This window comes from Poromitra crassiceps, assembly GCF_964638095.1.
Source record: "Poromitra crassiceps genome assembly, contig: HAP1_SCAFFOLD_103, whole genome shotgun sequence".
Classification (NCBI taxonomy): Eukaryota; Metazoa; Chordata; class Actinopteri; order Beryciformes; family Melamphaidae; genus Poromitra; species Poromitra crassiceps.
In genome coordinates, this window is record NW_028152239.1 from 1 (window position 1) to 13836 (window position 13836).

Consider the following 13836-nt stretch of genomic DNA (forward strand, 5'->3'; position numbering starts at 1 on the left):
GAAAAATGCACGGAAATTAGGATTCGCGGCTCCGATGTGAAAGGCATGAACGCGCGTTGGTGGGTAATTCTTGTACGCCTTTTGTCCCGGCACCAAAGGTTGTCACATCGCCGTATTGGCGGACAACCCGCCTCCACCTGAAAGCGTCGTAGCGCCCAGCTGGCAAGAGGTGCGAATGGGCGTGACATCCTGATGACGTACTGTTTCATAAAAAATTACTGGGGAAATCACCTCATGCAGCAAGGACAGTGAAAGTAAAAAAAAGTAGCCTATACAATCATGCGCCAGGAGGAATGCTCCGTGCCTGTGTAGTAGGTTATATAGCTGTCTGTGGCGAGTTGGTCTGACAATATTCCCTCTGGAAACCAGCTCCAGAACGGCAATCTGTCTAGCTAATGGCTGGCTCACACTACAGGATTTTCGGGCCGATTTATGCAGCCTCATCGGGGCTGTCCCGATCATATCAAACATGTTTGATATTTAGGACTGAAAATCTGCGCGAATACATCATCCTGCTGCTGCACAAGACTCGTTAATTGACGCAGCTCATTTGATGCGCTGCACTGCAGGCGGAGCACAGAACCATGAGTAGCCTATTTGGGGGGAAATGTCACTAATTTATATCACAATGAATGACCAATGATTAAAAAGTTGTTATATTGTAGTTTTGAGCCCCTGCCAGTCAGAGGCTGTCCTACCTGTTTATCGAGCAGTGTGGGGAAAAAAGGCATTGCTGCTGCGGGAAGCAATCCAGTCTATCCAAACTTTAGCCGATCTCATCATGGCATGCAGCAGGGGAATATATTTTGGTAGCCCATGTTTGTGTTCTCACTTGTACAGACAATAGAGTCGCGTTGTTTACACGCATGCTAACTACCGTGAGATTCATTTGTTTGGCGAGACGGGCATGAAAATGAGGAAAAGAGAGAGAGAGGTGAGGTGAGGGCGGAGCGCTTTGGTCACTGCTGGAACCCCAAAAACGATCGATCTGCTTAGTAGGTGAATTTACTTCTATGAAATGTGTTGTATAAATAAAGTTGGCTTTCCTTGAATGCAATTCATGCAACACTTCGCTGCCAGAAAATCGGCAGATGCACTCCGCAGCGGAGCCTGTTTTGGCAAGTCCGCCCACCATGCGAGTGCACCTATCCTCCCTGCTCAGCGGAGAAGGAGGGAAGTACCGTAAATTCCGGACTATAAGCCGCACCTTTTTTCCCGTTTTTTGGCCTTTTTTGGCCCCTGCGGCTTATATAACGGTGCGGCTTATCTATGGATTTTTTCCAAAAAAAAAAAAAAAAAAATCTCTCTTTTTTAGCACTCTTTCTAACTATAAATCCACTTCTGTTTTAATTTCCTCTCTTGCCCTCTTTTCACCACACTGTATGACACTGTATGACACTGTATGACACTGTATGACACTGTGTGCACTGTAAATAACAACACAGGTGGTGTTGTGTTATGTTGTTTTGTTGAAATGTTAATAAATGGGAGCATTACATATGGTAATTAAACATTAAAACACAATAAAAAATAAAAAATAAATACCATTAAAACACCCGCGGCTTATAGTCCGGTGCGGCTTATATAAGAAAAAAATAGTCAACTTTGCAGGTGCGGCTTATACACCGGTGCGCCTTATAGTCCGGAATTTACGGTATTGTTGTTGAATGAATTCGTTCATCATACAGTAGCCTATAGGCTACACTAACCTATGAAAATATTAATTTGGGCTAGGAGGAGCAGGAAATCCCTGCGCTCGCCTTTCAATCCGGGAGCAGGGGATTTCACCTGAAAGTACAGAGCAGCACGGTAATGTGGCCGTGCTGCTTGGCTCGTGTGAAAGCAATTTCTGTGGCGAGGCGGCTGGCTTTACGGGACTCCTAAACGGCTATTTTTGCGCGATCTGTGTATGAAAGAGCCTAAAAAGTGTTTTGACTCTGAAGAAGACGCAGTGCACGTCGAAACGTCAGTTTTGTACCTTTATTAAATTTATTTAAGTGACTTCGTGTGCTCCAGCTCACTCATTGGGTTAGTCCTTTTGGAAGTGGCCCATTGACCTGTTTACATTGATTTATTTTGCATTGTATATATATTCCGTATATTCTTGTACTATAACAGCCATTCTTAAAACAGACTGGAATCTTATTGGCTGAGAAAAGAAAAAAACTGGCTTGGCGGACCAGTAAGAGGATATATTTCATCTGTTCATGTTTTCCTATGTAATGTTGATTTATTGCAGAACCTTTTTTAAATGCATTACAAAAGCACTTTTTTTTTTGTAAGTGCAAAAACACTCGTGTGAGTAAAAAAGTACCATAAATAATAATAATAATAGTATTTTAAACGACCTTAACGTCTCGTGTCCTGATTTATAGCCTCTTAGGGTGACTGGTGCTTTTGTGTGCTGTCATTGATTCCCTTCTGGGGGGAAACTGTTGTTTGAATGTGGGGGGACGCTTGAGTCAATCTGGCCGGGGGCCAAATTGGGGGTTGAGCGATGAGGAGCGGGCGGGGTGCAAAAAGTGTTCAGCAGCTCTGCACGGCATGGAGAGCCCAGTGAAGTGATGGAGAGTCCTTTAAGAGTGGGAGGGCGGAGCCACTCCTTTTAGTGTTGTCGTTAATTTCCCAAGGGCAGGGGTTCTTAAAATCTGCTGTCAAACTCCGAGAGCAACAGTCGTTAAAACTACTGATGTGCCTGTCATGTGACTGATGTCATGTGACTGATCTGCAGTGGGTCAGCGACCCTTTTAAGGCCCCAAATCACAATATTTAACAATAATTGTAGCCCATAGCTCCAAGATGCAGTTTGTCCATTATTCTGGCATGAAATCACCGTTTTAATAGCGAGTGAGTTTGACTTGATACATGAAGAGAAGACTCAAGACTTGGGTTCTGGTGACTTGGGACTTGTGCTTTGATGACTCAAAAAGGTTTTTAAAGTCTTGACTTGAGATCTTGAGTCTGTGTGTAAAATGACTCAGATTGAAAGTAAGGAGATTTGTTCCAGCAGACCACTGGATTCAAATTCTGATTTCTGAATTTGTATGGAATGAGTGAAGTTGAAAGTGATTGTAGAAATCAAACTCATGATTTTCTTACCAAGTTTGTATCCTATTAAAACCATATTGCATTGAAAAGTCCTCGATATTTCGTTTTCTTTACAATATTAACTTGATTACTGGACTCTTGATTTGTTCTGGCTTGACTTGCTGGTCTAAAAGTATACTTGGGACTTGACTTTGTAATCTACATTTCGGCATAACTTAACACAATTAGCTCAGGAAGAAGAATGACTATTTTGATCATAGTTTCACTGAATTCTGGACAAAATCATATCTTGGACCAATGGGCTTCTTCTGTGACCCTAATGTGGACTGAACTGGGGGTCCTTGATATGAAAAAGGTGGAGAATCATTGCATTAGATTTTTCTTTTTTCTTTTTCAAAATTGCATTTTCACATCCCATCTTAGTTAAAACCATTTCACACACCCCTGTTATGTTAGGACGATAACACACGTGCATCTATCAGAACAGAAAGAAAACCAATCAAATCTATCAAATCTTATCAAATCAGATGGTTCACCAGGCTGGGGAATATTCAGCCATGTTGGAGTGGTGTGTTGTGTGTTGGGGGGGGGGGGGGGGAAGGCTGTTAAAGAAAACAGCTGTCGTAAAAGTGAAGAATCTGCGTTTTAGAGCAGCGAGGGAGCACATTTTTTGAGCCTGACCCAGACCTGAGAAGAGAGACGGGAGTGTAGAACTGTGGTTCTACTAAACTTTCTGCAAATCAACAATCTTAATATATTCACACTTTGGAGGGGTTCTATTTTCTTAAAAGTGCAGCATGTGTCGCATTTTTTAAACACCAACATCACTCTAGCTAATTGTGATCCCTTGGTATAACTACTGTAAAACAAATGAGACCCTGGTGGAGACAATATTATGGTCACTTCTATCTCACACCAGCCCAGGGTCAGAATCATTGACTGTACATATGTCAGTGGTCAGACTGTTTCTCAAAGTGAAGACTACATTTCCCATAAGCCTTGTTGCAAGAGGATGTTTGCTTCTTTGGTGTCTGTCTTTAAAGTTGTGCTTGATGTTACAGGTTGGCAGTGGCAGGGTGACATCACCTGGAATCAGAGATGGTAGTTTCTATACACTGTACCACATGTCAAGTGATCATGTGAATGATGTTTACAATGCATCACAGTCATGATAGGAAGGTTTCTAATGTTCTCAGGAGACGTTACAAAGGCTTTCAGAGCTCATAATGGTTTTTGCACCATCATTACATAACATATATTACCCTTGAATACCTTAACTAACACATTCACACAGAAGGTGTTAATGAAACACGCAAGGCAAGGTATGTAGAAACATTATTTTTTAATCTAAAAACACAAAAACAGATACATTAAAACAATCAGAAAAACATTTTAAAAAAGTGCAACATAACAAAAGTATTTACATGTGACTCCCCAGCAGGGAATGATAATCCGATAGACTATATATTATATAGTCTATCGGATTATCATCCCCCGCAGTATGCTGCTCGCCCTGTCACGTCCAGTCCTGTCTGTGGCCTTCTCTACAGGGTCCCTCACAAAGCTGTTCCACAGACGAAGAGTCTCATCAGCCCCAATCGTAGCACATGTGGAGTTGTCTGGGCTCAGAGTGGCATGAAGAACTCTGTCATCATGTCCTAAAAGAAGAGAAAGTGCATTTATTATCTTAGAACAGCAAAAGCATGAACAACAAGACTGCTTTGAAATGTTAGCTGGTGGTTCCCTTTTAAAAAGCCCCAAGTATGGGGCGTCCGGGTATTGTAGCGGTAGACTCCCTGCCCACCAACACGAGGGTCACAGGTTCATGCCCACGTGTTACCTCCGGCTTGGTCGGGTGTCCATACACGCACGATTGGCTGTGTCTGTGGGTGGGAAGCCGGATTGGCGGTATGTGTCCTGGTCACAGCGGAAGGGGACTGGAAGGGAACTGGTGGGAATAGCGTGAGAATCTGGGGGGAAAAAATGTCTGGGCGAGTATCAGACAAGTTTTAAGATTCTCCCCCCTTCTCTCCACATTGTACTTGGCCAATTTCCCCTGCTGTCCCGGTCATTGCTCCACCCCACCAGCCGCGTCTTTTCACACGACACAGAGTTTCACCAGCGTGTGAGAGGATCACGCTATTCCCCCAGTTCCCCTCCTGTTTGACTTCAAACCTGCAACCTTCGTGATGATAGGCAGGGAATCTACTGCTGCACCACCCGGACACACCGACTGTCGTGACAAGAACTTACCATTGAGCTCTGCAACTTTGGAGAGGGATGGGTACTTCCAGATAACAACATTGTTGCTGTTGAGTCCATGGGTAGAAAGCAGCTCCTTGTAGTTGGGCGCAAACACCAGGGAAGAGATCTGAAAGGCAAAGACATCACATGGCTTAAGTCACAAAATAAAAAAAGTACACAGTGAATCATCGACTGACGGTAACCATCAACATCATACGAAGGGACTGGATGGGCTGAAAGTTGCACGGTTACCTGGGACTGAGTGTCAAGTGAGCTGATGCAGGAGCCACTGTTCACATTCCAGACGCGGATGTGTCGGTCACTGGTCCCACCTCCAGAAGCAAGGATGTTCCGCTGCCATGGACACCAGGCCAAAGCCTAAGACAAGATGGCAAAATAAATGAATACGATTGTCAGAATTCACAGCATGATCTGATGTACAAGTCCCACTGCCAGGGTTTAGAACCAGAGGTGCCCAAATGCTTTCCTATGAAGGGCCACAAATTCATCTGGAAGGAGGGCAGCGGGGCCAAAAATTAATACTGACATTAAGTGAAAATGTGTTATATTTTTGTAGACTATTCTAATAAAAAAAAATAAAAAAAAAGTATTTTCTCTGTTTAACAGTAATTTCATCAGTTAGATTTAGAGTTGATGGATTCCTTAGGTCTTCTAGTTTCATCTTCTAAGTATCATCACTCTAGCTTTTTTTTTAAATGAGCCCGCCACAGCCTCTGAAAAACAATATTGTGTGTGTGTGTGTGTGTGTGTGTGTGTGTGTGTGTGTGTGTGTGTGTGTGTGTGTGTGTGTGTGTGTGAAAAATAGAGAGTAAAAACAACAATGTGGTTTGTTTGGTTGTCAGGGTGAAGCTCCTCACCTTGACGGCTCCTTGGTGCTGGTTCCAGCAGCGGAGCGACTGGTGGTGATTCACGCCGGGCCACACGTTCACCAGGTTGTCGGCGCCACCGCTGGCCAGGTACTTCCCGTCAGGAGACCACTGCAGACCGCACACCTCGTCAGTGTGACCCCTCAGCGTGGAGACGTGGTGGTCCGCCACCCTCACATCATGGTGGTGGATGAGTGCTGAGCTGGAGCCACTGAGGGAGAGTGTAAAAAAAAATATATATATATATATATATTTAAACACATTTTGCCCCCCGAGCCCCTCGTTAACTTCCTACCCTGTAGCCAGTGACAGTTATAGACACAAGTGTCGGACAGAGACTGTACCTGGTCAGAACGTGTTCATTCCAAGATAAGCAACCAACTCTCCCCACGTGGCCGGCCATGTTGCGTAGACGCTTCCGGGTCTCCACATCCCACAACTGAGGGAAGGAAAATATAAGAACAATTGTTTTCTTAACCCATTGATACCTGATGCAGCATTTGCGTGTATATCCCTCATTTGTGTGCGTATCCCTTTAAGACGGCGAACCGCGTTAACTTAAAGGGATACACACACAAATGCTGCATCAGGTATCAATGGGTTAATGCAGGAATAAACCAAGTTTCCAGTACATTAGAGTGCACTCTGTAATGAAGCCAAGACTCAGTGGTGTGTGTGTGTGTGTGTTAGCCTGCTCACCTGAACTTTGCAGTCACTGGTGCCGATGGCCAGGTAGCGAGCCTCTTTGGCCCACGACACTGAAGTGATGTAGTCCTCTCCTTCACCATCCATCTTCATGAGCTCAGTGACGTCTCCCTGACTGTGATCCCACACGTAGACACTGTCACCGAGAGCCACAGCAAGAAGGTCGCGACTGCCCCAGTCAAGTAGACTCAGATCTGGGAGAAGTGGGACCAAATGAAAGCTTGTTAAGTACAAAAGGGCTCCCCCCCAACAACCCAATATGCAAACTTTATATTTATTTATTTTATTTATTTATAAATTTATAAAGATATGAAACTTGAGATATAAATCAATGAATGGCCTAATTATTAGACCATTAATTGACTCTAATACCCATGTCACCAGGCCAACAACTAAACCCAAAAACCCAAGAAATGCATGTACATTACTAGGAATAAATCACCACTCTTTGCCACCCGCCCAGTCATAGAAATATGAAGTTAGATGAGAAACTCACAGAAATCATTCCTGAGCTCAGGGCAATCAAGGATTCGGTCAGCAGCAGTTGATATGTGTCTGGTCTTCTTGACACAAGCTGGGGCCGTGGCTTGACTGGAGAGGACTTTCACATTGTTCCGCCGATAGCCTGTAAACTTGTCCTGATAGCCTGTAAATGAGAGGAAAACGAATTATACACCGTTCACTTTCCCTGCTCGGGTCGTCATACAGTTGCACGACAGCATCAGTAATGTAAAATGCTATACCTCCTGGATCAAACAGTGGCTTCCCTTCCAGGTTCAGGATCTTCGCCTCTTCAATGTCGAACCCATTGAGTGCGACAGACCAGGCTTTCCGGTTCTCCTGCAAAAGACACATAGCCTAGTCAATAACATGCCTATAAAATACAGGCCAGACATACTGTAAACTTTAAAGTATCAAAGCAAACTGACCAGTGCTCCCATAGGATCTTTTGTGTCGACAGGATCAGCCTCCTTTGTCAGAAGGAAGTTTGCCACCTCCATTTGTTTGGGATTTCTGGTGGGAATGAAGCGGTCGCCTCCAACATTGGAACAGGTGCGTTTTTTGCCTTTACATAGGAGAAGTATTTCATTGGTTAACAGTTTTCAGAAACTTTTACTAAAAGAGATCCAACACCACAATCTGTTTGACAAGTCTGCTGAAGACTAAACATTATACTGGAAGGCATCCATACAAATTATATTTCAATCATGTGAGCAAGTTACCTGGAGTTTTCCTCCGCGTTTTGGCAGGGGACAAAACATTTGGAGGCGTTGAGTCGCTGGCCTCCTTTCGCCACCTCGCCATGTTGGTGATCCTCATGTCGTTATGCAGCAGTCTGAAAGTAGCGTAAACGTTCGCTAGCATGAGAGACGAGGAGAGCAGTTAACGCTATTTAACATGTTCATTCACATTTAGCTCAAATGTAAACAGTAAACTGGTGGGCTTAACCAGTTGACTTAAGTTTCATTTCATGAAAAATAGCAGCAGTTACATTCGTTAGTTAACCGTAAGGTTCATTAGCTAACCATACTACTCAATGTCAAATTTGCTAAACTACATTATGCTACCGTTGTGTGAAGAATACATGGTCGTCCGTCCGCCTCGAATTGGAGCCGTCTCGCCGTCTGGCGGCGCCAGCGAGCCCTACATGCTAACGTTAACGTTAGCATAGCATGTAGCGTTCGTTAGCTCACAACTTACAGTAACATACTGTACAGATTTACTGATTACATTAATCCACTATTAAATGCAATGTTTTGTCTTTTAGCTTGTAGAATTCACTAACCTCTCTGAGAAGAAATGTGCTCCAAGTCGTTTGTCAGTAGTTTGTTGTTGATAGTATGATTACTCGCTCTCTCTCTCTCTCTCAATTTCCAACAAGTTATATCAAGAGTTTGTAATCATATGACGGGGAAGGCTTGCGCCAGCGTTTATATCTATTTTTTAAATGCCGAAAGCGGTGCGGTGATTGGTTACTGTAACAACGGCGAAAATGCATGTATGTGATTGGCGTAGAAAACCTCGTTGGTTCGCCTCCTCGGGACGGGCCATGGAGACGCGAAAAATGGGGTTGGGAAAAGTTGTATCGCCATCTAGTGGCAAGTTAAATCACAACAATAACATGGCATCATTCAGCAAGTAATCAGCAGCTACCACTGACTCCCATTCATTTTTCATAGCAGTTTCAGATTTGCCCGATTCAAACTAGCCTATCAAAAAATGTCAAAGAAGCATTACACAGTTGAATCCAAGAATAAAGGAGTCCAAAGTCTAAATTATAGCTGTATGGAGGCTTTAGAGTGCATAGTGTTTATGTAGGCCTACCTTTAAAATACTGATAATAATATGTAGGCTATAATGTGCATTTGATAGGCTAAATAAAATCAAAGACTTCTGACACTGAGTGTTTAACATTAGGCCTAGCCTGATCAATCAATCAATCAATCAGTCAGTTTTATTTTGAGTGCAAAATCACACCAAGGTGTCTAATTAATAATCAATTAAAAGAAAATTAACAGCGAATAATTAATAATAGCCTACAATGAACATAACAAAAAAAGTTAATGGTTGAATATAATGATGAATACAACTCGATCATAGGCTACTAGGTTTATAAAATGCTGGGCTTTAGTAGGTTCTTAATCATACAGGTCTTCATTAGATGTGATCTCAACAATGTTAATAATTAAAGGTGATAAGAGACTGATGATACATTTTGTTTCCATGCTGTAGGGCCAAGAGTCGTTGATCAAGTAGATCTACTTGATCCAGACTCGAGTCTGGCAAGCGAGAGACTATAGACCAAATCACCGTGACGTCACCATGTAAACAAATTTACTTCCGGGTACCACTTGGGGAAGGCGGCAGGTTTAAATGTGCGTGTTGTCAAATAAATGCTGTCAAACCCTCGTTGTTTTCGGCCGACTACTTTCAATTTAAATGGTTAAACGGTTGGTAAACATGCTTGTCCGACGTATCTAGCCTTTCTTCTGTGTTTGTTTTATGTAGTGTTAGCTAGCTAATAACGTTTGTTTGACTGTCAAACTCGCTGTTTTTTTACATTACAGACAGATAATTCATCTATAGACCAAATCAGCGGGATGTTTACATTTACTTCCGGGTACCCCTGAGGTCCACACATTATAATGGCGGTGGACGGCACAAACTGACGTGTTGAAGACAAAAACAGACAAAGAAGACAAAAATGGTTCGTCCGTGTTGTGTTGTTGTTTAATATCATTCATAACAACACTTTCACTAACGTTAGTGGAGACCAGACTAGCTAATTTACCTGTTGGACCAGACTAGAGTAGACTTGAAGCTAAATTAAATTGACGTGGCGTCAGTAGCTCTGTCTGTACCAGGCTCTTTCTCGCCGAGAAGAGCCTGGTGACGCGAGGTTACTCTGTCTGTAATGTAAAAAAACAGCGAGTTTGACAGTCAAACAAACGTTATTAGCTAGCTAACACTACATAAAACAAACACAGAAGAAAGGCTAGATACGTCGGACAAGCATGTTTACCAACCGTTTAACCATTTAAATTGAAAGTAGTCGGCCGAAAACAACGAGGGTTTGACAGCATTTATTTGACAACACGCACATTTAAACCTGCCGCCTTCCCCAAGTGGTACCCGGAAGTAAATTTGTTTACATGGTGACGTCACGGTGATTTGGTCTATTGAACTGATCCCTATAATAGAGGATGACTGATAAATCGAGCTGCTCCTCTGACCCAGCTGGAGAGATTACCGTAGCTCATGACTCGACTGATTTTCCTGGCATGGGCATGGGAAACATCCTGCCGTTCAGCTCCTGCAATGCAGCTATACAGACCGGAAGTTACGTTTGCCTTCAAAATAAAACTAACGTTCACCGCGTAAAAACATTGACCTCAATGTTAGAAAAAGGAGAAGGATTAGCTATGGTACACACAGAACACCAAAAGTGATAAATATTATAATGCTAATCGGACGTTTAGATTATACGTGAAATGAAGCTAAAATAAACGTCTTCTTTTTTGTTAAAGATAATTCCCATAAATACCGGTTTTATTTTGAAAGTTCTGATCGGAATTCTCATTATCAATCTCATTCGTTATTTCGGCTAACTTGACAGTAGTCTGACGTCCGCACAGGAAAGCTGGCAACTTTACAAGACAAAAACAAGGCGGGGAGTGGATTACTTTACGCTGTTTACTCATTGTACGTGTCCAAACAATAGTAGTTTATAGTGTAACGCTGGAGGACGGACTGGTGGGGGTATATGCCGGTGGGTCAACGGGGTGGGACGAGGGGGAAGCTTTTAGGTGTAACACCGTTCTGTTGTTGTTCCGGTAGAGTCTGAAAGGAGACACGTTACTGCACCGTCTGAGAGACGCGCTACAAGTAGCATGCAGGCTACCGAAACTGGCTGTTGTCTATGCAAGTTATCGGAGCACCTCCAACTCCCGGGTTACTCTGTGAGCTGCGGCAGGGAATAAATAACACTCACGTGAGGTAAAAGTGTAACTTGTCCGTCTCTGTCTATCTGCTAGCTTAGTTAGCCACACCGCAATGCTACAATATGATGGCAGGCTTTAGAGCAGCTCATGGGGTTTAAAAACCGTCGTTTTCGGAGAGAATGACGCAGGATTTCCGAGGAGCAGTCTTCAGTGGAGCGAAGTTTACATTGGCTCTGTGTTGACATAACAAGCAGCAGCCTACAGTAAAGACGACGCTGAGGCTAATCACAGTCACAAGATAGACTTCTGAGCAGAGCTTCGCTAACGCCTGGGCGACCGCTGCTTCTTCACAGGTACCGTCAGGCCTTCTTTTCTTATCTCTCTGTCTTATTACTCGTGTTAACGCCAATACCGCCGTCGTAGCTAACAACAACAACAACGGTTATTTTGTGAGTTTGTTTGACGGGTAACGTTGTCGTTTTGCTCTCACGAGAATAATACCGGTAGCTAGGGTAATAACGATTCAAGCTAACGATAGGCTTTGAAGCAGCTAACGTTACGTTGCTACGGTAGGAGGTTTTCATCAGCTGGTGTGGGTGACTTATTGCGGAAACTCGAATATTGTAACGTGAGTTACTAAAGTAACGTGTTGAGGTAACGTTACTTGTAATTCATTTGACCACTCTTACTTTAACTACTTGGGCATTACCATTTTATGCTCGGGGAATTTTTTTTTTTACTCCACTACCTTTGTTTGAAAACGTAGTTTAATAACGTTAGCTACTTTGCAGATTCAGATTAGAGTGCAAAATATATTCAACTAGCTAATCAGTTGTGATGCCTTCATCATAGATGACTGTAAGCTAATACAGTTAATGTTATGTGGAAAATCAGCCCACCTTCCATCTAAACATGAAATGCTTACACACGAATAAACCAATCATTATAATTCAATTATTATTCTGAAATCATTCTGCATCGTGAGCCTGCAGTTGCTTAAAGTACGTTTTGATGCCAATAACTTTTGTACGTTTACTTAGCATTTTGAATGCAAGACTTTTACTTGTGTAACAGAGGTATGTTTATACTGTGGTGTTTCTACTTTTACAAGATCGAAGAAGAAGAAGTACTTCTTCCACCACTGCCTACCACCTTGAAGTAGTAGTAGGTTTTCATCTGCTGTGGGTGCTGTCAGACACCGGTTACTTACAACAGAGGCACTATATTAATTAGGGATGCACGATATATCGGCAATCATATCGGTATCGGCCGATGTTGGTCATTTTTTAACATATCGGTCATATCGGTATCGGTCAGATGTTGCAATGTTAATATCGGTTATCATTATCAGCCAAATTCTTCACATTGATATGAAATAATGCAGTAAATCTATGATTTATGGGCTTTTTCAAAGGCTTTGCAAATAAAGAAATGCATAACTTTTTCAAATTCAGTGTTAACATGTGTTTTTCAGTATGTACAAAATGTGATGATCATAAAAATGTGGTTTTATACAAATCATATCGACATCGGTAAATATCGGTTATCGGCCATAACAGCAATGTTAATATCGGTTATCGGCATCGGCCAAAATTTTCATATCGGTGCATCCCTAATATTAATAGCACTTCTGCAGAATAAGAGCGGAACTAGTTGCTAAACTTCCCTCGAAGTAACTGCCTTCATCATTACTGTCCGCGGAGTTGGGGGCTTGTTTTGGTGACTGGGCCAGCTGTGGTCCGGAGGCTGTTTCACAAGAGGCGGGGGAGGCTGTTTCACAAGAACCCGCTGTCATTATTTTCATCAATACAGAGGAAAGACAACTAGTCTTTCCCTGCAGACAGTCGCTGTTGCTGAAGCCGCACGACCTTTTGGTGACAATGTTTAAATATTGGACGAGTTTGTATCAGAAATACACGTCTGAAATCATAGGTAACGTTACAGTAAGACTACTGTGTAGAGGCAAGTCCAGATGCTGCTTCACAAAATGCCCCCCCTTTTATTTTGTAAACAGAATTCAGAAGGATGGACAACTCCGGATACAGCACGGGGAGTTTCGACGGCCTTCATCACCCCAGTGACGATGACGACGATGAGATGGTGGACATTGCTGGAGCCACGCTGGACTTCTCCGGCACGGACGACGTCCCTCCCCTCAGCTCAGCCTCAGGTAAGCCGGCTGCGACCAGGTGTTCACTACGTGGATTTGCTTCATTCAAATATTGCGGTGGGCTTTTGGGATGAACGACTTTTGGGATGAACAGGTTCTCTTATCAAACCTGTGCAAACAAGTGAGTGTGAATGCTGTAACATTGTGAAAACCATTTTAGAATGATCCTACGACTAAAATGTCACAGAAAAACGATCCCAGTGCCTAGGAATATAACAGCATAGTGACAGCATAGGAGAAAACAACAACATATCATTTCCTTTAAGGTCATTGTAGCTTCAGTATTGAGTAGCACAGTTTTGTTGCACTACATTTGCATATTAAAACAAGCATAAAAAGG

General features: G+C 42.9%; 1 protein-coding gene across 1 annotated transcript; it reads right to left on the reverse strand.

Annotated features, from left to right (window-relative positions):
• Positions 1 to 4568: 4568 nt before the first annotated feature.
• On the reverse strand, positions 4569 to 8204 carry LOC310800845 (cell division cycle protein 20 homolog; the record flags this gene model as incomplete). Its single annotated transcript, XM_083664746.1, has 10 exons — positions 4569 to 4706; positions 5302 to 5419; positions 5545 to 5670; positions 6171 to 6390; positions 6524 to 6618; positions 6879 to 7078; positions 7381 to 7530; positions 7628 to 7724; positions 7814 to 7950; positions 8108 to 8204. Coding segments are annotated over 10 exons (1378 nt in total), but the record flags the coding sequence as incomplete, so codon positions are not given.
• Between the last annotated feature and the right edge of the window lie 5632 nt (positions 8205 to 13836).